Source organism: Rhinatrema bivittatum, chromosome 1, assembly GCF_901001135.1.
Source record: "Rhinatrema bivittatum chromosome 1, aRhiBiv1.1, whole genome shotgun sequence".
NCBI lineage: Eukaryota > Metazoa > Chordata > Amphibia > Gymnophiona > Rhinatrematidae > Rhinatrema > Rhinatrema bivittatum.
The window spans coordinates 242,762,818-242,782,718 of record NC_042615.1 but is presented as its reverse complement, the minus strand read 5'-3'; the positions used below and the strand labels follow the sequence as shown (position 1 = coordinate 242,782,718).

The following is a 19,901-nucleotide window of genomic DNA, read 5'->3' as shown; positions in this document are numbered from 1 at the left end:
TCCTGGCGTGCCCTGTTCCACGGGCCACTACCGGATAACAACATCTGAGGTATCACCCTGGGCATACCCCTTGCTCAAGAACTATATCTCTACTACAGTCCCCGTTCCAAGGGGTCTGCTCTTTCTCTGCTATAATAAAGTCTCCTTATACTTGTGTCCTAAGCCTCTGAGACCACGCCTACTGATGGTGAGGCCCACAGAGCTCCTCCCTGTGGGCAGAGTCATCTCTCACCTCAGCCCAGGGTTCACATCCATACCAAAACATAACAAATACCTGTTACAGGTAAGCAACTGCGCTTTCTCCTAGGACAAGCAAGATGGTAGTCCTCACATGTGGGTGATAACAGAGCTCCAGACTGCGTCATTCGACCAGAGAGACCCACAGTAAGTAAACAAGGTGTCAACGGGCACAATACAAATGTGGCATTGTGGGGCAAAACAGGGGGCGGCCTAATCCCACAGAGAGCACGATGAGAGATAGTTGGGTTCAGGACTGGAATAGATTTGGCCAGTCTGTCCTACACAAAATGCTGTTCTGGCGACTATCCCTATTAAGGCAGTAGTGAGCTGCGAACGTGTGGAGAGAACTCCAGGTCGCGGCCGTACAAATTTCAGCGACAGGGTCCGCACGCAGATGGGCCATTGACGTTGCCATAGCCCACACAGAGTGAGCTTTCACCCTGCCAGCCAGCTGAAGGCCTGCCTGCTCATAGCAAAAGGTGATGCAATCTGCTAGCCAGTTTGACAAGGTTTGCTACCCCACCACTGCTCCCAGCCTATTGGGGTCAAACTCACGAAAAGCTGGGTGGACTGCCTACGGGCCACTATCAGATCCAAATAGAAAGCGAGCCCTTGCTTGCAGTCCAGGGTGTGAACACATTCCCCTGGGTGGGATTGAGGCTGTGGGAAGAATGTCGGAAGGATGATGGACTGGTTGATGTGGAAAGCAGTCACCACGATCATGGAAGAACTTCAAGTAAGAAGCGTACATCTCCAGGGCCTGGATCTCACTGACCCTACAAGCGGAAGTGATCGCCACCAGGAACATGACCTTCCAGGAGATGAAATTCAGGTCACAGGACTTGAGAGGCTTGAACAAATGTTGCATTAACCTCACCAGGACAACGTTGAGATCCCACAGGGTTGCTGGCGGTCAAAGCGGGGGCTTCAGCTGAATGAGGCCCCGCATGAAGCATCTGACAAGGGGCTGGACTGAAACGGACGAACCTGTGACACCCTGGTGGTAGGCGCTGAGGGCACAGAGGTGTACGCGGACCAAGCTGGTTTGGAGGCCAGACTCTGACAGATGCCAGAAATAATCCAGCAGGCGGTGGAGCAGACAGGAGAAAGGGTCTAGTCCGTGACCACCGCACCAGATGGAGAAAAGCTTCCGCTTCGAGCTGTAAGACTTCCGGGTGGAAGGTTTCCGGGACTCAAACAAGACCCTGGACACACTATCCGAGAGCTGCAAAGGCTGGAGGATCATGTGCTCAACATCCACGCCGTAAAGGCCAGGATCCGGAGGTTCCAGTGGCACAGGGTGCCCTGGTTCTGCGATATGAGGTTGGGAGCAGTTCCCTGCGGGCCAGCTGCGCTCATTGGCAGGTCCTGGAGAAGAGGGAACCATACCTGCCTTGGCCAGGATGGTGCCACCAGGATCATGGTCCCCCCCCTGTCCTCTTGCAGCTTCATCAGAGTTCTTGAGAGGAGCGGGACTGGGGGGGGGGGGGGGGGGTATGCGTACATGAGACCTTGCCCCCAGTGAAAGGAGAAGGCCTTGCAGGCCAGATGGCCCTTCCCCCAGAATTAAGGAGCAGAATCTGCTCACCTTGTGATTGTGGGGGGAAGCAAACATGTCCATGTTCGGCAAGCCAAAGCAACAAAACAAGTCGGCTGCCGCGCAGGGTTAGGGACCACTCATGAGGTCGGAAGGACTGGCTAAAGCGGTCCACCAGAGTATTTAGGTGACCCGGCAGGTAGGTGGCCCATAGATACATCTCTCTTGAAAAAACCCAAACCCAGACCTGCATTGTCTCCTGGCAGAGGAGGAACGAGCCCGTGCTGCCCTGCTTGTTGATGTACCACTTCGCCATCTGGTTGTCCGTTCTGATAATGACGACCTTGGAGGACAGCCTGTCCTGGAAGGCCAACAATGCATACCAGATCGCCCAAAGTTCCAGGAAGTTTATCTGGCAGTGAGCTTCAGCCGCAGTCTAGAGACCCTGAGTATGCCTGCCGTCCATGTGGGCCCCCCACCCCTGAGGTGAGGCATCTGTGGTGAGGGTCATCTGGGGTGGCACGGGCTGAAACGGTTTCCAAATTGGGGAGGGCTTTCCACCAGATCAGGGAGAGGCAGAGAGGGTCTGTGACCATAACCGGAGCTTCCAGATCCTGGTATGCCTGCTGCCACTGGGACTGCAAGGCCCACAGAGGGTTCCTCATGCGAAGGCGGACCAAGGGTTCACGAGAACGGAGGCCGCCATGTGGCCCAGCAGGCGGAGCATAGGTGGGCCGGCACCCACTTGCCGTTGCGAACAAGGACAGCCAGTGAGGAAAGGGCGACCGCTTGTGCCGGGTCCACCTGGTGCCTATAAAGTCTAGCCATGGAGACTGACAGAGATGCGTCTTGGGGAAGCTGATGACAAATGCCAACGTCTGAACTGTCAGGGCCAGTGTGTTCAAGGTCCCGGAGTGGGAGTCGCTCCGGATTTGCCAATCGCCCAGGTATGGAAAGACATGACTAGCGACGCCTAAGGTAGGCAGCCACCACCGCCAAGCATTTGGTGAAGATGCGTGAGGCTGGTGCCAGCCCAAAGGGCAGCACTTTGTTCTGAAAATGTGCCGTCCCCACCAGAAAGTGGAGGTACTTTCTGAGGTTGGAGACAATTGCAATATGGGTGTAAACCTCCTTTAAGTCGAGGGAGCAAAGCCAGTCTCCTCTTTGGAGGAGCAGGATCAGCATGCCCAGAGAGACCATTCTGAATTTTTCTCTTATGAAAAACCTGTTTAACACTGAGATCGAGAATGGGGTGCAAGCTGCTGTTCCTCTTCGGAATGAGGAAGTACCTCGAGTAGAAGCTGGGACCCTACTGCTCGCGAGCAACCAGTTCCACTGCGCCCACTGCTAGAAGGGCGGAACGTTCCGATTGAAGGATACCTGATGGGCGGGCAAACCCCACGATGGACATGGGGAGTAGTCTCTGGGAGCCTGAGTTCAGGCGGTAACCCTGACGGACAATGGAGAGGACCCAATGGTCCGAAGTGATCGCTTCCCAAAGCAAAGCAAAGGAGCCTGCCCCCGACCGGGGGATCGTCCACCATAGGAATCTGCGTTTGGCTCAAGCCCCCTCACCACCAGTCAAAAGCCTGTAGAAGGGGCCTGGCTGGGGGGTCCTTGGTACCCGCTGCTGTCGGCCTCGACCTCTGTGACTGGTACGAGATGGGTGGGCATGGGTGGCTGGAGGATACAATTTCCTCGGCCAGTAAAAGGGCTTGCGACAGCCTGTCCTGGAGGACTTCCTGGCAGAGGAAGGGCTTTTGGAGGGGCTGGCGGAGAGTTGCTGAAGAGTATCATGCTGATCTTTCAGTTGCGCCAAGACCTTTTTCACCTTATCCCCAAAATGGGTTCTCGCCTGTACAGGGGAGATTTGCGAGCCTGTCTTGAACCTCTGGTCGAAGTCCTGAGGCTCGGAGCCAAGCCAACCGTCTGGCACCAAAGCCCCCGGCGGAAAGGCAGGCTGCGGTCTTGAACACGTTGTAGGCAGACCTCATCTCGTGTCTACCCGCCTCAAGGCCCAGCATGGCAATGGCTACAAGAGATTCCTGCTGTTGCTGGGGGAAGACCCTCTGCAAAGTCTTGGACCTGTTTCCACAGACTGCAGTTGTATTGGGTCATGTATAGCTGGAAGGCCACAATGCGGGCCACCAGCATGGCCCCATAAAACATTTTCCTTCCTTCCAATGCCATCGAGCTCCTTGTGTTCGAGCCCCAGAGGGCCAGAAGTGTGTGTCCGGGAGAATCTAGCCTTCTTGAGCGTGGACTCTACAACCGCCAACTGGTGGGGGAGGTGCACCACATAGGTAGCATCAGCCTTCCTGTTAACCGGGGACAACAACACCGGGTGTTCCCACATATGGAGAAGGAGCTCCTTAAAGATGTTATGGACCGGCACCACCATGATTTCCTTGGTAGCATTGATGAACTCCAACATCTTGTGACGGGTATCCTCCTCCAACAGGAGCTGGAAGGGGATGGCCTCTGCCATCGCCTTTACAAAGCTGGCAAGCAACAGGTCTTCGGGCAGAGTCAAAAGCTGTTCCTCCAGCGGGGAAGGCTCCGAGAGGGGGTCCTCTGAGAACTCCGAGGATGAGTCTGAAGAGTCATCGCCCCATGGGTCATAAAGGCCCTGCTCCTCGCTGGGGTCTGGGCCCCAAGGGTACATCGATGGCATCGATGGAACCTCCGGCATCGAGGGGGGCATCGGCCACAGTATGCAGCAGCCTGGGGAACCGCGGGCAAGGGTGCCAGGTCTCCAAGGCCTCATTCTCTTCGGAGGATTCAGGATCACGCCGGTGGAGCGCATCGGTGGCTGAGGAGGCATCGAAGGCCTCTTGGGCACCAGTTGTGTCGGTAGGGCGCTAAGGACGGACATCCAGACGCTCCAGGAGGGGTGCGAGCATCGATGGCGGAGACTCGGGCACTGGTATGGAGGCAGGTGGTGGCGGCAGCTTGACGCTCTGTAGTGCTTTGAGCACCGCCAACTGCACCCTGTGGTCCAACTACTCCTGAAAGTCCTGGGTGGTTAGGACTGATGGAGGGGGACGAGGCGTCGCTGGTACATCTTCAGAAGTTTCATGAGGTGGCATGGCACCCTGCACCATAGCCAGTGGGGAATGCCTCATGCTACCAGGGGTAGCAGAGGATAGGGCCTCTGGTGGATGGTGCCACTCCTGAACCGTGACAAGTCTGTGACCGGTGTCTATGCTTCCTGGATTTCTGGTGCTTGGCCCAGTCTTTCCCCAGCGCAGAGGATGACGAGGACCCCAAGGTTAGCAGGAGGGGAGAGGTCACAGAGGATCGATCTCCCTCTCCCCGATCCTTAGGGGTACTGGATAGTGGGACCGCCAGAGGAAAAGATGGAGACTGTTCCCTGCGGCCCTTTGATGTCAAGGACACCGAAGCCAAAAAAGAAGGTTTCAGAGACCCAAAGAGCTACTCCATTTTATCCAGGTGCCCACAACGCCCTTTGGGGTCATTTAGTCACCCAAACAACACCCTCAGACATTGTGTGAGGCCCCAGGCAGAGGATACATACCCCATGCGGATCCGCGATGGTCATGGTCCACAGGCTCTGGGGGCTCCATCAAAAACCTGACTACGCCATTGAAAAGAGAGGCCGGCGCACGGTCAATGACCAATGGGCACCATGGTGCAGAAGTCGGGAATCAACCGCGAAGAACAAAAAAAGGCAGAAACAAGGGTGTCTACCGAACAAAGGAACCAAGTGCGAAGGGGGCATGACGCAAAAAAAAAAAAAACTCGAAAAAGTTAACAATTTCAAGGAGTTGGAGTTCCACCACCATGAGGATACTGCACCGCAGAAAAGAAGAGACTGAAGGGAGACCTTGCATGGACAGCAGCAGGCTGGGCAAGTTCAGTCTGCCACTCAAAGTTTATAGAAACTTTTGACAAAAAAGTTTTCTGTGCCGGGCTCCATCGGATGATGTCACCCACATGCGAGGACCACCATCCTTGCTTGTCCTAGGAGAAAACCTCAGGAATTCTCAGCTGAGGGAGGGACCATAAGTTATCACCACAGGAGAGTGGGGAAATTAATTTCTCTCTTTTCTCCTTCTAAAACTTAAAACAATCCCCAGTAGGGAGATGCATGTCCATCATCTGCTGGAGATGGAGAATACTGGTGTGCTGATATCACTGCAGGAGTACACACACACACACACTTTCCTTCCTATGCCATTGTGTCCAGGAGTGTCTAGCTTTCTTAAGCGCAGACTCCACAACCGCCGACTGGTCAGCTTTGCTCCATCTCCATCTGCTGGTAGAACTGCATAACCCACTGGGTTCTGGATTCACCTGTCTGTATGCTAAAAAATTTTAGTTCCAGAGCCCCACTGCAATTAATTCGCCCTGGGCCCTGCACCCTCCTAAGGTCAGCCTTAGCCTTGAGGGATATACGACCGCAGTTATAGCAATTAGCTATATTGTGGTCAGGGCCCACGCACTTATAACAAACCTCATGGGCATCCATGACAGATATTCAGCCCTCAGACTAAGACCCTCAGGTCTTGAAGCTACTGCTGACTGGCTTCATCTTAGGCCTTTCTCTGGTCAATATAAGAAAATGTTTTCCCTTTTTTTTTGGTAGCACTTAGAAGTGCTATTAAAGGGTTACCGAGGCAGCAAGGCAAGAATAAAAATCCTATGTGTAACAGGGCAGTAGAAAATATAATAGAAAAACCAAGAGGGGTGGTGTCACACATCCATGCAAAAGCTCAAAACAGCTTGGTAAAAGTTTCACTGAGATCCATTTGGTGCCACTGGATGATGTTGCCAACATGTCATAGCTAATTCAGCCCTGCCTGTTGATAGAAAATGACGTTAGGTGTAAAGTATTAATAAGGCAGGCCAAAAAAAGAATTTGAAAAGAAGCTTGCCAGAGAGAGAAAAACTCAAAATAAAAACTCAAGTATATTCAAAGTCAGTGAGAGAGTCAGTTGACCCACTAGAAGACCATGGAGTAAAACAAATACTCAGGGAAAACCAAGATATAGCAGACAAACTAACTGAATTCTTTGCTTTGGTCTTTACTCAGGAGGTTGTCAAGGAGATATCTATGCCAGTAGCATTCTTTGAGAGTGGTGATTCAGAGGAACTGAATCAAATCATGGTGAACTAGGAAGGTGTAAATAGAGAAAATTGATAAAGAACAATAAGTCACTGGGACCTGATAGTATACATTCCAGAATTCTGAAAACTCAAATGAAATCACAGACTTGTTACTAGTAATCTCTATCTTCTCATTCAAATCAGTTATGTACCTGAGGATACAGGGTGACCAATGTAATATATATTTTTAAAAAGGGCTCCAGAGGTGATCCAGAAAACTACAGCCCAGTGAGCCAGATATCAGTACCAGATATCAGAAAAACAAAATTACTGACCATCTGGACAGACACAGACTAATGGCAAATACCAACATGGATTTAGTAAAGGGAAGCCTTGTCTTACAAATGTTTGATTTTTTTTTTATGGGGGTTAAACATATGGACAAAGGTGAGTTGGTTTGCATAATATGTCTGGATTTTCAAAAGGTGTTTGTAAAAAATCTCTTATGAGACACTCAGACAATTGAAAAGTCATGGAAAAGGAAGCAATGTTCTGTTGTGCACTGGAAGCTAAAGGATAGGAAATAGACAGACAGAGCTAAATGATCATTTCTCTCAATGGAGAAAGGTAAATAGTGGAGTGCTTCAGGGATCTATACTGGGACTTGTAAGTTTTAATAGATTTATAAATGATCTAGAAAAGGGAGCAATGAGTGATCAAATTCACAAATAACACAAAATTGTTCAATGCTGTGAGACTGCTAGCCAATTGTGAGGAACTGCAGGAGGACCTTGCAAGACTGGGAGATTGAATGTTTAAATGGCAAATGAAATTTAATGTGATGCATATATAGGGAATAATAATCCAAACTATAGGAATATGATACTAGGATCTATATTAGGCATTACCATCCAGGAAAATGGATTCCAGTATCATATGCCTATAATTTGGATTCTTCTTCTCTAAATTTACATTAGTTTGTACTTGTTCGCATGAAACTACATCTGCCATTTAGACACATGTGAGAATCATTGTGGACAGTACTCTGAAATCCTCAGCCTAGTGAACAAAAGTGGTTGAACATCAAACAGAAAGTCAGGTATTATTAGGAAAGGAATGGACAATAAAATAGAGGATATCATAATGCTTCTGCATCGAACCATGGTGTGACCACACCTTGAGTGTTAAGTACATTCTTGTGACCTGGATTGGCCACTATGTGAGACAGGATGCTGGGCTTGATGGACTTTTGGTCTGACCCAGTCTAGCATTTCTTATGTTCTGATCCAATTGCTTGGCTAGATAAAGGTACAATCGTCTGAAGGGAGTTTGTGTTGAACCTCTCTTATACAATTTGCTTCCTTAAAAATTGGATAAGCTTCAATTCTTCTGATTTCTTGGGAATGAGAAAGTACCAGGAATAAAATCTCTGGCAACATTCTTGTGGAGAAACATGTTCAATTTATTGGAGAAAGGATGCTAACTCCAACTGTAGTTGGGCAGATCCAGAGGGTTTGGAACTGAAAACCACTCTCTGCTGGAGCGAAGGGGGCAGAGAAAAGTGTAAGCGGTAGCCATATTTCATAAATCTTCAAAACCCATTTGTTCTTAGTGATGAAAACCCACTCCAGAAGGAAGGACTGGACCCTTTCCCCTATTGGCAGTGGTGGACATCAAGGTCCCAGGCTTAGGCTGAGACCGGTGCTGGGCCTTTGATGCCTCTCCCTCACACCTTTAGTGGGCAGCTGCTGCTGGCGAATAGAAGGGGCTCAGTGATTAAGAAAACCTAAGGGACTTCCTTGAAAAAAAGGATGTTTGAGGAAAAATATTGGCATCTGACAAAGACCAACTGCCGCTATGAAAGCCATCTGCAGATTGGATTGATGCTACTTAAATCAGAGCCATCATTTTCTGCACTTTATCGCCAAACAAGTTTTTCCCTGCACAGGGAGCATATATATCAGACAGTTGTGTACATCTTCGCAAAGTCCACTTGTTTGCAACCATGTGAGCTTTCTTCCTCATAGCCAAGGATTGACCGCAGCATCAAAAGCTTTATATGTGGAGCAGGTAAGGTGCTTCTCACACTCCTTCACATCTTTCACAGCCCAACAAAACTGCACCTGCTCAGAATCTGATTCTCTTAAAAGCTTCAGCTTCTGCACACGTTTGTTCAAATACTGCACCACATACAATTGGTGAATCACAATCTAAGCGCTAAAGAGTTTTGGAAGAACCTTTTTCCACACACATCCAATGCCTTTGGTTCCTTCCCAGGAGTCATGTTAGAGTGATCCTAGATGTGCTTCATCTGCTTCAATGCCAGTCATTACTACACAGTGGTTTGGTAGCGAGACTATTCCAAAACCTAGGGAGGCATATACTTTACACTTCAGATCAATCTTTCTGACTACCAGAAGACAATACTGGGGCCTGCCCCATACTCATTCACAGGTCTTTGGCGAGACCTTGCAACAGAATGGATGCAGAGTCTGCAGGTGTCTGAAGGAAGTGCAACAAGCCAAAGACATCCATTCTCAGGTTCTGCTCTTTTCTAACACTAATGGACAGTGTCTTCACCAGTTTATCCAAAAATACAAGTAGATCTTTCAAAGGATATGTATGCTAAGGCAAGCCTGGTAGGAAGTCTGAAAGAATCCCTGTCGAATCCTCTTCCTTACGCAGAGCCAGATACCCAATGACAAGGGAGAAAGAGGAAATCTTGATTGGTCTGAGAGGGAAATGTCAGTGGAAACTCAGAACGAGCTGAACCCACTTCTTCCCCTTCTGATCAGTGAAGAGGATCCCCTGGATGGTGTGAATCTATCATGTCAGGGCAGGGAATAAATGTCTTGGCATCACAGGAAATTTCTACAACATAAAAAGACAAAAGTACTTTCATCAAGGAAGGTAATGCCCATGTTGGCATTAAGAAAATATCTGTGCACATGGAACCTGTGTGGAAAGTGTTAGTTTCTTTGGCACCGAGCAGGGTGGCTTGGAGGTGGTCCCCTTTTGCTGGTTATGTGTTTTTCTCGGTACCTCATCCAGTATCTTACTCAACCCCTGACTGGTGACTGATCTGGGAGCTGGCACCATGGAGGTAGGAGTGAGGAGCTTTTTCCAATTTGCGGGATAAAGGCAGTCTCAAATCCCACCTTGGCTGCTGCTAGCGCAGAGTCTGAAAACACCGCGCTTCAAGAGGAGCAGCAGCAGCTCCGCTGAGTCCCTTTGTGCAAAGACTTTGGGAGTCTTACTCTACTGCACCTTCCACAGAGCATACCTTTCAGGTGTGATACTTTTCAACTTGCAAGGACACCTGACCACAACTACAGTAATTGGTGTTGTCATGATCCGTGTCCAGGCAGTGGTAGAAGACGGCATGGGTATATATGCGATTGACATCTTGCATCCACAGATGCAGGCTTCTTGGCTTTGGATTTTTCCAGATTGTTTTTTTTCTTTTAGAACTGTAAAGTTTATATTAAAGAGCTGTCAAGGCAGCAACAATAGAAAAATAAATCCCAAATGTGACGAATCAAAAACAAGGCCAAAATAATCTTTGAGAATGGAAAAATGTCCATGCAGTAGCTCGGACAAATGAAGACAGAGGTTCATGAAGAAGCCTGTGCACATGAGAACTCGCTCATGCACAATAAGACTTTTACCTGAGCTCTGAGAGCTGGGTCCGTGTTGGCACTGTCGGCTGATTCATGCCTGCTTGTCAAAGAACTCCATGTAAATCCACAAGAGTCTGCTTGTAACCCATGTATGCCCTAAAAAATGATGGTTACTCAACAAGTCTACATTTCCAACTCTTCAATTGCTGGAAAACTGAAGCAGGAAGACAATTTGCCATTGGGTATGGAGCAGGAGGGCGATAAGCACTACCATGGTGAGCGTTACCATCAAAAGATAAATGGAAAAAAGCACTGAAAAAAATAAATAAAAGAAGGGTTGGTCCTAAGGCTTGAGGGCTCAACTGTGCAGAATGTTCTTAGAGGATGTAATCTCATCTTGAACAATAGAGTCATCAGAAAAGTGATGCGCTCAAGCCCTAGGGAAAGTAGATTTTACTCTAAGGTCTCCCATTCTACCAGCAATGCTTCACTTACACTCTGCAACATTCCCTTTACCAACTTGTTAAATACAGTATAGCTAGCTAATTTAAAAAGAATACTCCCACTTTTATGACAAGCAAGGGGTTACTAGAAAACGTTAGCTTACCAATTCTTCCTTTTTTATGAATGTGACCAGGCATTATTCCAATTTTACATTCTCCAGGCTTAAAAGAAAACAAATAAAAAACTAAGTGAGTATGATAGTTTTAAAATGATGGTTACATATAATAGCATGTTTCACTTGATGTATCAAACAAAAAAGGGGCAGTTACACCACCAGCAAACAATTCTCCACACTTCCATCCAAGAGGACCTGGGTTCCATTCTAGGTTCTAATTCTTGCTCCTCAAGATGGTCAGAGCAAAACTCACAGAATCAGGGAATGGGGAAGTCAACAGCTGTTCTCACTGGTATCTAAAGCTTGGCCAAAGGACAGCACTATAACAGTTTTGAAAGGGGCAATTTCCTGTCCCCTCTGCCACAAAAAGTGGCGCTAGTATTTTGTTAATGTATGGAAAGACCTAAGGAAGAGGTACAGTACTGGGGGTGAAATTCTTCTAAGCATGAAAGAGCGGGTTCTAGGGGTGATTGTATCTAATAATCACAAGGTGGCCAAACAGATGGATTAAGCAACAGCAAAAGCCAGAAAGATGCTTGGCTGCACAAGGAGAGGAATGGACAGCAAAAAGAAGAAATTAGTTTTTATCTGATAATTTCCTTTTCTTTGAGTGCAACTAGATCAGTCCAGATACATGAGTTATGCCTCCCAAACAGTAGATGGAGATGGAAGCTAACAGGTTTGCTAACATCACCCTCAATTCGAACTTGACATTATTTTCCGTGCGATCACAGGTTATCTCCTATGCACTAAGATCTTACATCAGAGCCATATAGCACCTAAGGTACAAATATTTGAAAAATGCTAAATTTCGGCACTGCGCTGGGTTGAAGAGATTCTGGGAACAGGAACACCACCTTGTGAAGGATTTTCCTTAGAAAAGATATTGGTATATTTCTATTTGGATAATTCTATTCTCCCAGGTTATACAATCTATGTTTTTTTGTAGCACATCGAGCCTTATAGTTTCTTTAAAAATTATATAGAGCTAGATTATTAACATTACACATATGTTCATCCTGTGGGGAACAAAATGAAATACTGTCTCTTACTTTGTTTTTGTCCTTTGACATTCTTTTTGGAAAATGGTATGGGGAAAGAAATTCTGCTATCTTGCATTTTATGCAGCCACTCTCTTATAGTGTTGTTATTTTGAAATCCTTAGCTTTAAAGCCTCCATTACCTGAGTCGCAAGGAAAACTAATGGGTTTTTTACTCTCTATTGTAACTAAGGCTGTTCTGCATATCTGGAAAAATAACAGCTTAATGTACAGTTTTGGTAGAACACTATTTTACAAATATGAGAAGCTTGAGGTGATTTGATGTAACAGAATCGCCAAATGGTTGGCAATGTGGGGACCTATAGATGAAGTTTTTAATATTTAGTTTTACATCATCTCCTTTTGTTCTAACCATTGCCTATCAATAAAGATATCTAGGTTATGGGAGGCCTTCTCTACATTACTCATGCTCTAATGTGTGGCATATCCTGTTGTGTATCAGTTCATATTTATATTGTTTATGATGTTATCTGATATCATTTATGTTGTTCTTTAGAGACTGTTTTGTATTTTTTTTTTTTATTTTGGAAATCAGTAAAGAGGTCTAAATTTGAAAGAACTTCCAGGCTCTTACGTATGCCAAGAATGTGAAAACTTTAACGATTCTCTATGAGGCACCATTGGCAGAAAAAGAATCAATAAAATTTCTTAAATGCTCAGGTGCAAAGAAAATGTAACAATCACTCCCCTTCCTTACAATACATTTGCAGGGGTAGCGCAACATAAAAGTTGCGCCTAAAGAAACTGTCTCCTGCCTCATACTTAAAAAGGCTTTACGCCTTTCTTGAGTGATCTTTGAGATGTCTGGGAACATGCATATAATTATACCATGAAAGGGGGTGTTTAAATGCTGAAAATACTTAGACATAATTTTGCTGACATCCTGTTCTGCAATTAGTGTAACAATCAATGTAGCACATTCAATAATTTCTATTGCAAAGGATTCAAGGAACATAGTAAGATTATCTACAAATTGATTTTGCTCTTGTGGAACATTTTCCCCTCTTTCAGCACTGGTTCTGGGAATAAAATAAACCTTATTTATCACAGGCATATCAGAGTCCAACATCTGAAGAGTCTCCCAGAGATATCTTTTGAAAGTTATTATGGGAAGCTCATCCATAATTTTAGGAAATTTGATCACTCTCACATTAAGTCTCCGGTTCCAGTTTTCTAGTAATTCCAATCTTCTGGACAATGCAGTTCTATCTTTTATTGTTGCCTGGTTGAAAACTTGTATATTTCCTTTTTCTGTTTCCATTCCATCCACTTTTTCTTTCATTACTTGCAGTGACAGATTTTGCTCAGAAATCTTATTGTTTAAAGAAGAGGCTATTTGTTCCATTCTCTGGTTGCTAGCTCTTACAGCAACTGTGAGATTAGCAGAAAGTTCCCATAATGTCTCCATAGTTACCACTGCTGGTCTTATAGGGGTTTCTATATGCTCATCCGATGAAACTGATGTTACGGTGGCTGGTGCACTGGCTGCCCCTTGGCCAAACATCTCCGAAAGTCCCCCAAGAGGATTCCTCGTCGGCTCTGGCTGGGCAGCTACTTTGCTTCCTTCTCCCTGCCTTCCTGAGACGCTGCCTTCCTCATTCAGCGTCTCTAGCAGAATTTCTGATGACGCTCCCCTCTCAGCTGGTGGTCGAATCATGGGAGGGCTGAGGGAAACCTCTGCCTCTGGCGGTGTCGAATTTCCTCCCTTCGGCACTGCAGCAAGGCTACTCCCGGAGTTGTGAAGGTAGTTATGAGCCTCTGTTCAGATAACTGCATCGAAATTGAGGGAAAAACCCTTATTTTCCCTTTACGTTTTGCTGGCGTTTAAATTATTTATTATTTCAAAAATTAACAACATTCCAAGGAATATAGAACGCTGTGCAAAACGAACTGCTCAGCAACTACTCACACAGCTCCGCTCAGGGCGCCATCTTGCCCCCCCCCCCAGCATCTTGAATTTTATCACCGAAGAGGTTGTCTCTGGTGCATGGAAGATCTGCCAGCTTATCTTGCACTTTTGATCAGAGATCTGAAGCTTTTAACCAAGCCCATCTTCTGGCACTGATTCCTGTAGCCGACATACGTGCAGAAGTTTCAAATGAATCATATGCCGCTCCTACCTCGTGTTTTCCTGACTCAAGGACTTTTTGGATAATGGCATTGAGTGGTTCTCTTTGTTGCTGTGGAAGATTGTCTGCTATATCCTCTACCTGTTTCCACAGGTTCCTCTGATACTATGTCATAGAGTTGAGAGGCTGCAATATGTGACACTAGCATGGAGCCTTGGAATATTTTGCGGCCTAGTATGTCGAGAAATTTGTTCTTTTCCTGGAGGGGGGGGGGGGGGAGACAGAAGAATGAGGGTTTTGTTTTCTGGCTTTCTTCTGTGCCGATTCCACCACCACTAATTGATGTGATAGCTGTGGTTTTTGGAACAAGGTATGTCACATCAGTTCTTCTATTAACGGGTGGAACTGGTCAGGAATGTTCCCAAAGACTGTGCTGTAGATCTAAAAGCACTTCATGGACGGTATAGCCATGACTTCTTTGGGGGCATCGACGACTTGGAGGACTTCCAGTGTCCTCTTCTGTAACCAGGTCAAATGGTATTGTCTCAGACATTTCTTTTATGAAATTTGTCAAAGATAAGTCTTCTGGGAGAGACTTTCTTCTTTCCTCCTGTGGAGAAGGCTCTGATATGAGATCATCTGTATCTGTGTCTGTATTCACATCTTCCCTCTAAATGTGACCCAGGTGGAGGAAGAGTATCCTGTATAATAGGACGTTTTGGCATCGATGAAATTTTTTGAAGGAGGATACTTTGGCATCAATGGAGGTAAGTCGGGCATCGATGGGAATAGACATCCGATGTTCCCCGATGGACTGGGAAGAGGCATCGATGGAAGTCTTGGCTGGTAGGGTTTTTGATGTCCCGATGGACCAGGTAAAGGGTTCGATGTCGATGGAATCGGTAGAATAGGACTAGAAACCATATCCTCATCTTCCAACAAACCCGGAATGGGTATTGTCGGTGGAGTCATCGGAGATTCCATCGGTGTCACTGGCATAGGCTGTGTCGGGAAGGCGCCGATCAAGGCATAGAGTCTGTTTAACAGTGGTGCAACCACCGATGGCTCTGGTGTCAGTGTGGGTACGAGGACCGGCATTGGTGGAGGTTGTAGATTTCGGAATGCCTCGATGACTGCCTGATTGACCAGGACATTTAACTCTTCCCTGGAGACAGGGATAGGATCCACTGTCACAGGAGAAGGCATGGTGGGCGCTACTGGCTCAGCCACATGAATATGTGCTGGCTCAGTCTCCAACACCGATCCCGGTGGGGAGCACATCGGTGCCTCGGGTACAAAGGGGCACCGCTTTGCTATCGGATCAATGGCCATTGATGCCGATGCGGTATCTGTTCCTCCACTTGGCATGGATTTGGTCTGATGACGGTGACGTCTTTTTCCCTCGATGTCTGGTCCGGTCTTTACCTGGCACGGAGGAAGAAGCCAATGATGTCCCAGATGGAGTCTGTGATGGACGGTCACCATTTCTCTTCTTTTCCCAGTGACTTTTCTCGATGTAAGAGGGTATTATCATTGGTGATGACTTTGCAGATGTCGATGGAGTAACTTTTTTGAAGAGATTCTCCATCTTATCACGACGGGCTCGCCTGCCCTTCGGAGTCATTTGTGCGCAGGTGGAATATGTGCGGACATCGTGACTGGGACAGAGGCAAAGTAAGCATATTTCACACGAGTCTGTAATAGACATCATTCGGGGTCAGATTGGACACTTTTTAAACCTCGAGGCCATGATTAAAAAATAAGGCCGGGAACGGTCGGTGGCCTGCGAGTATCGATGGTGAGGTGGCAGGAACAGACTGAAAAAATCCCCAGAACGGTACTCACCGAATGTTGTTTGAAGGGAGACCCGTGTAGGGAAGTTTCTGAAGTGAAAAACTTCGAATTTCCACGAGGAAATATTTGAGAGAGAACTCACAGAGCTCCTTAAAACGCAAGGCTTACAGCAACGTGGAAAAAAAAAAGACTGAAGGGAGACCCCTGCGGCTGCAAGGATCATGGCATGCTGTGCATGCTCAATGGGCTCAGTGTGCCAGTCAAAAGTTTCTAGAAACTTTGACAGAAAGTTTTCCGTGATAGGGCTCCGTCCAGTAACGTCACCCATATGTGAGGACTACCATCCTGCTTGTCCTGGGAGAATATATACTCCTGCAGTGACCTCAGCCTGCCAGTATTCTTTTCAAAAGCAACTGTGGACTAGTAAAAAACTTGATTAAAAAACAGTCAACCATAACTGCACTCAACCAAAAATAAACACTGAACTGAGGTAAGAAACATAGGTACCCCAAGCTAGGGACTGGATGAACACTTACTAGTAATCCCTTGGGATCCGTATCCCCACAGAAGAACTACTGATTGGAACTGAGAAGCCATTGCCTCATATGCGGCCATGACCACCTCCTCAATCCAGCGAGCTAGCATAGCCCGTGAAGCTGGTGCGCCCTGCTTCCTTCCACCATAAAGGACAAACAGATGAAACGACTTCCTGAAAGGTTCAGAAACCTCCAAATACCACACAAGACTCTTGACATCCAAGGAACGCAGGAGGCAATACTCCTCCGCGTCCCTGACTTTATCCAGGGACAGCAAAGAAATGTGCTAATTCAAATGGAACTCCGAGACCACCTGAGGCAAGAAGGAGGGAACAGTACAAAACTGCAACGCCCCTGGAGCCACCCGAAGGAACGGCTCCTAGCAAGAAAGGGCCCGCAAATCGGAAATGCGACGTGCAGAACATATAAATCACCAGGAACACTGTCTTCAGGGTCAATAATTGCAAGGAAATGCTATGCAACGGTCAAAATGTAGGGTCCGCTAAATAATCCAGCACCAGGTTAAAACTCCACAAAGGAACCAGCAACAGCAAGGGAGGCCGAAGGTGCCTTACTCCCTTCAAGAAACAGGCCACATCAGGAAGGGATGATTGGGAGGCACAATTTACTGTCTCTCTAAAACATTTAAGAGCCGCAACCTGAACCTTCAAGGATTTAAGGGCCATTCCCTTAGTCAACCCATCCTGCAAAAAGTCCACAATAAGTGGGATCTTAACCGAACAAGAAAGAACACCGCGCTCCTCTCAGCAGGCCTCAAACATTCTCCAAACCTGCACATATGCTAGAGAAGTGGAGAACTTCCAAGCGCGGAGTACGGTAGCAATCACTGCAGAAGAATATCCACACTTCAAAAGGCGAGCCCAGTTTGGGGAGGACAAGGAAACACCTTTTCTCATATGAGCCTCCTGCAACCACCACTAGCATCGAGAGCAGAGTTCCATCGGCAAGTGAAACAGAACAGTCCTGAGTCTGTGGGTTCCAACAAGATAGCAGTGGGCACTGAAGAGGACGCATATGCGCCCTCGCACATGGCACCACTTCTAGGGTTCCCGCCAAACCCAGCACCTATAGATAGCTCCACACCATCGGACGGATAGTGTTCACCAACTAATGCACCTGAGACATCAACTTTTGGATCTGTGCATCTAATAGAAAAACCTTGCCCAGCCTTGCGTCGAAGTGAACTCCCAGATATTCCAATGACTGAGAATGCTGGAGACTGCTCTTGGCCAGGTACACCAACCAACTGAGATCCTGCAGCAAGGAAATCACCTTGTTGGTCACCAGACTGCTCTCTGACAAAGATACTGCCTGAATCAGCCAGTCGACCAAGTTTGGGTCTACTAGCATCCCATCTTTTCTCAACGTTGCCGCCACAACCACCATGATCTTGCAAAATGATCTAGGGGTGGTAGCCAGATCAAAGAGCAGCGCCCAAAACTGATAATGGCAACCAAGCACCCTAAAGCATAGAAAACATTGGTGCTCCAAACAGATGGTAATATGAAGGTAAGCCTCAGACAGGTCCTCCCCCAATTGTATGGCAATTATCACAGATCGTAACGTTTCCATGTAAAAATGAGTCACCCTTAAATGATGGTTGGCACTTGAGGTCCAGGATGCGACAAAAGGAACCTTCCCTTCTTTGGCACAACAAAATTAATGGAATATAGCCCCGTATTTTCCTGAGACATAGCACGGGAACCATAGCCCTCAGCCGGAGGAGCCAAAGAAACATAGACTCCTCTGTCTGCTTCTTCTGCAGGGAGTGGCAAGGAGACACCATGAACACGTCCCGAGGAATGCTGCAGAACTCCAGCGCATATCCTTCCCATATTACTTCCAGGACCCATTGATCTGATGTGATCTCGACCCACATCTGATAAAAGAGAGACAGGCGTTCCCCATCGCCTCCTCCCAAAGATGGGTCGGCAGACCTTCATTGGGAAGCTCAGGACGGTCCGCCACCTGAGCCTGCTCCTCTCTTGGACTGTCAGGGAGAAAGGACTGAGACCTACCAAAAGGTCAAGTCCTCTGAAAGATCGGGTTTCTTTAGGGACAAAAACACCTGGAATCCCGAGAAGACCCCTCATAGATAAGAAGCTGCAATTGCTTCCTATCTCCGGTAACAGGGAACTGGAGTCACCCCACTAACAGGCCAGCTTTTCCAACTTACTCCCAAACAAGAGTAAGCGTTTAAAGGGCATTTTTGTAAGATTAGCCTTGGAGGCTGCGTTAGCTGACCAATTTCGCAACCATAACTGAAGTCTGGCTGCCACTACGGCCAAGGTACAGACCAAATCACAGCCCACATCTGCCAAAAAGGCAGCAGTAGGTCCATAACTGCTCTGGAATTCACCCCGGAATCATCCACCTCTTGAGAGAGAAGCAGACAAGAACGCGCAACAAGAGCCCAACAGGAAGCATTCTGCAAGGTCATTGCTACTGCGTCAAAGGCCTGTGCTTAAAAGTAGATTCAATTTGTCTATCATGCACATCTTTCAAGGCCGCTCTTCCCTCCATGGGGATAGTCATCCGTTTAAATACGGTGCAGACAAGTGCATCCACTTTGGGAAAACGGAAAAGCTCTCTCACAGCTAGATCCAGAGGGTATAGGTCTTCCAATGCCCAACCCCCTTTGAAAATCGCCTCCGGGGCATCCCATTCAAGATCAATCAATTCTTGAATGGCATCCATAACACAAGGAGACCAAAATGGGATTCTTCTTCGGCTCTGATGAAGAACCCACCCCAAGCAGTCCCAGCATGTTCAATGCCTGGGAAATTAGGGCAGGCAGTTCATCTCTATGAAAGACCCTTAACATGGTCCGATACAGCTCCAAACCAGGAGGAATTTCATCATCTTCCAAAGAATCAGGATCTGCCTCATCATCCGTGCCATCTGGGTCCCCACCATGAATACCTATGTCAAACCAAAGGCATGCCACAGCGCTTAACCGTAGGAGTGGAAAAGGGCTGAGGGTCTGATTTGACCGGAGTGGGCAAAGTGGAGGACTGCACCTAAATAAAGGCTTATAAACCTTGAAAAAACTCCACCCAAGAAAAAGCAGCCGGATCCATACCAAGCTCAGAAAGTACTGGCATGGACCCAACTGAACTGCCATCTCCTGCGGATGAGCGAGTCAAGGGAGTACCAAGATCTGGTGCATTTCCAGCCAAAACCGTAACCAGACCATTATCAGAATGAGAGGTTCCAGGCTTAGCAAAATCCAAGGAAGACAACTCTCCCTGAGCATCGGAACAGTGCTGACACACGTTGGAAGACAAATCAGGCTGAGAAACCCTAATATGACAGGCAACACAAAGAGAATGGC

The 19,901-nt window shown here is 47.3% G+C and overlaps 1 protein-coding gene across 1 annotated transcript in view; it reads right to left on the bottom strand.

The window, feature by feature from the left end:
* Window positions 1-19,901, bottom strand: part of SUCLG1 (succinate-CoA ligase alpha subunit) — a 178,027-nt gene that overhangs the window by 106,618 nt on the left and 51,508 nt on the right. The window contains exon 5 of the mRNA XM_029593343.1: window positions 11,075-11,132. Coding sequence (XP_029449203.1) covers window positions 11,075-11,132 — 58 coding nt within the window. The remainder of the gene's footprint in view (window positions 1-11,074; window positions 11,133-19,901) is intronic.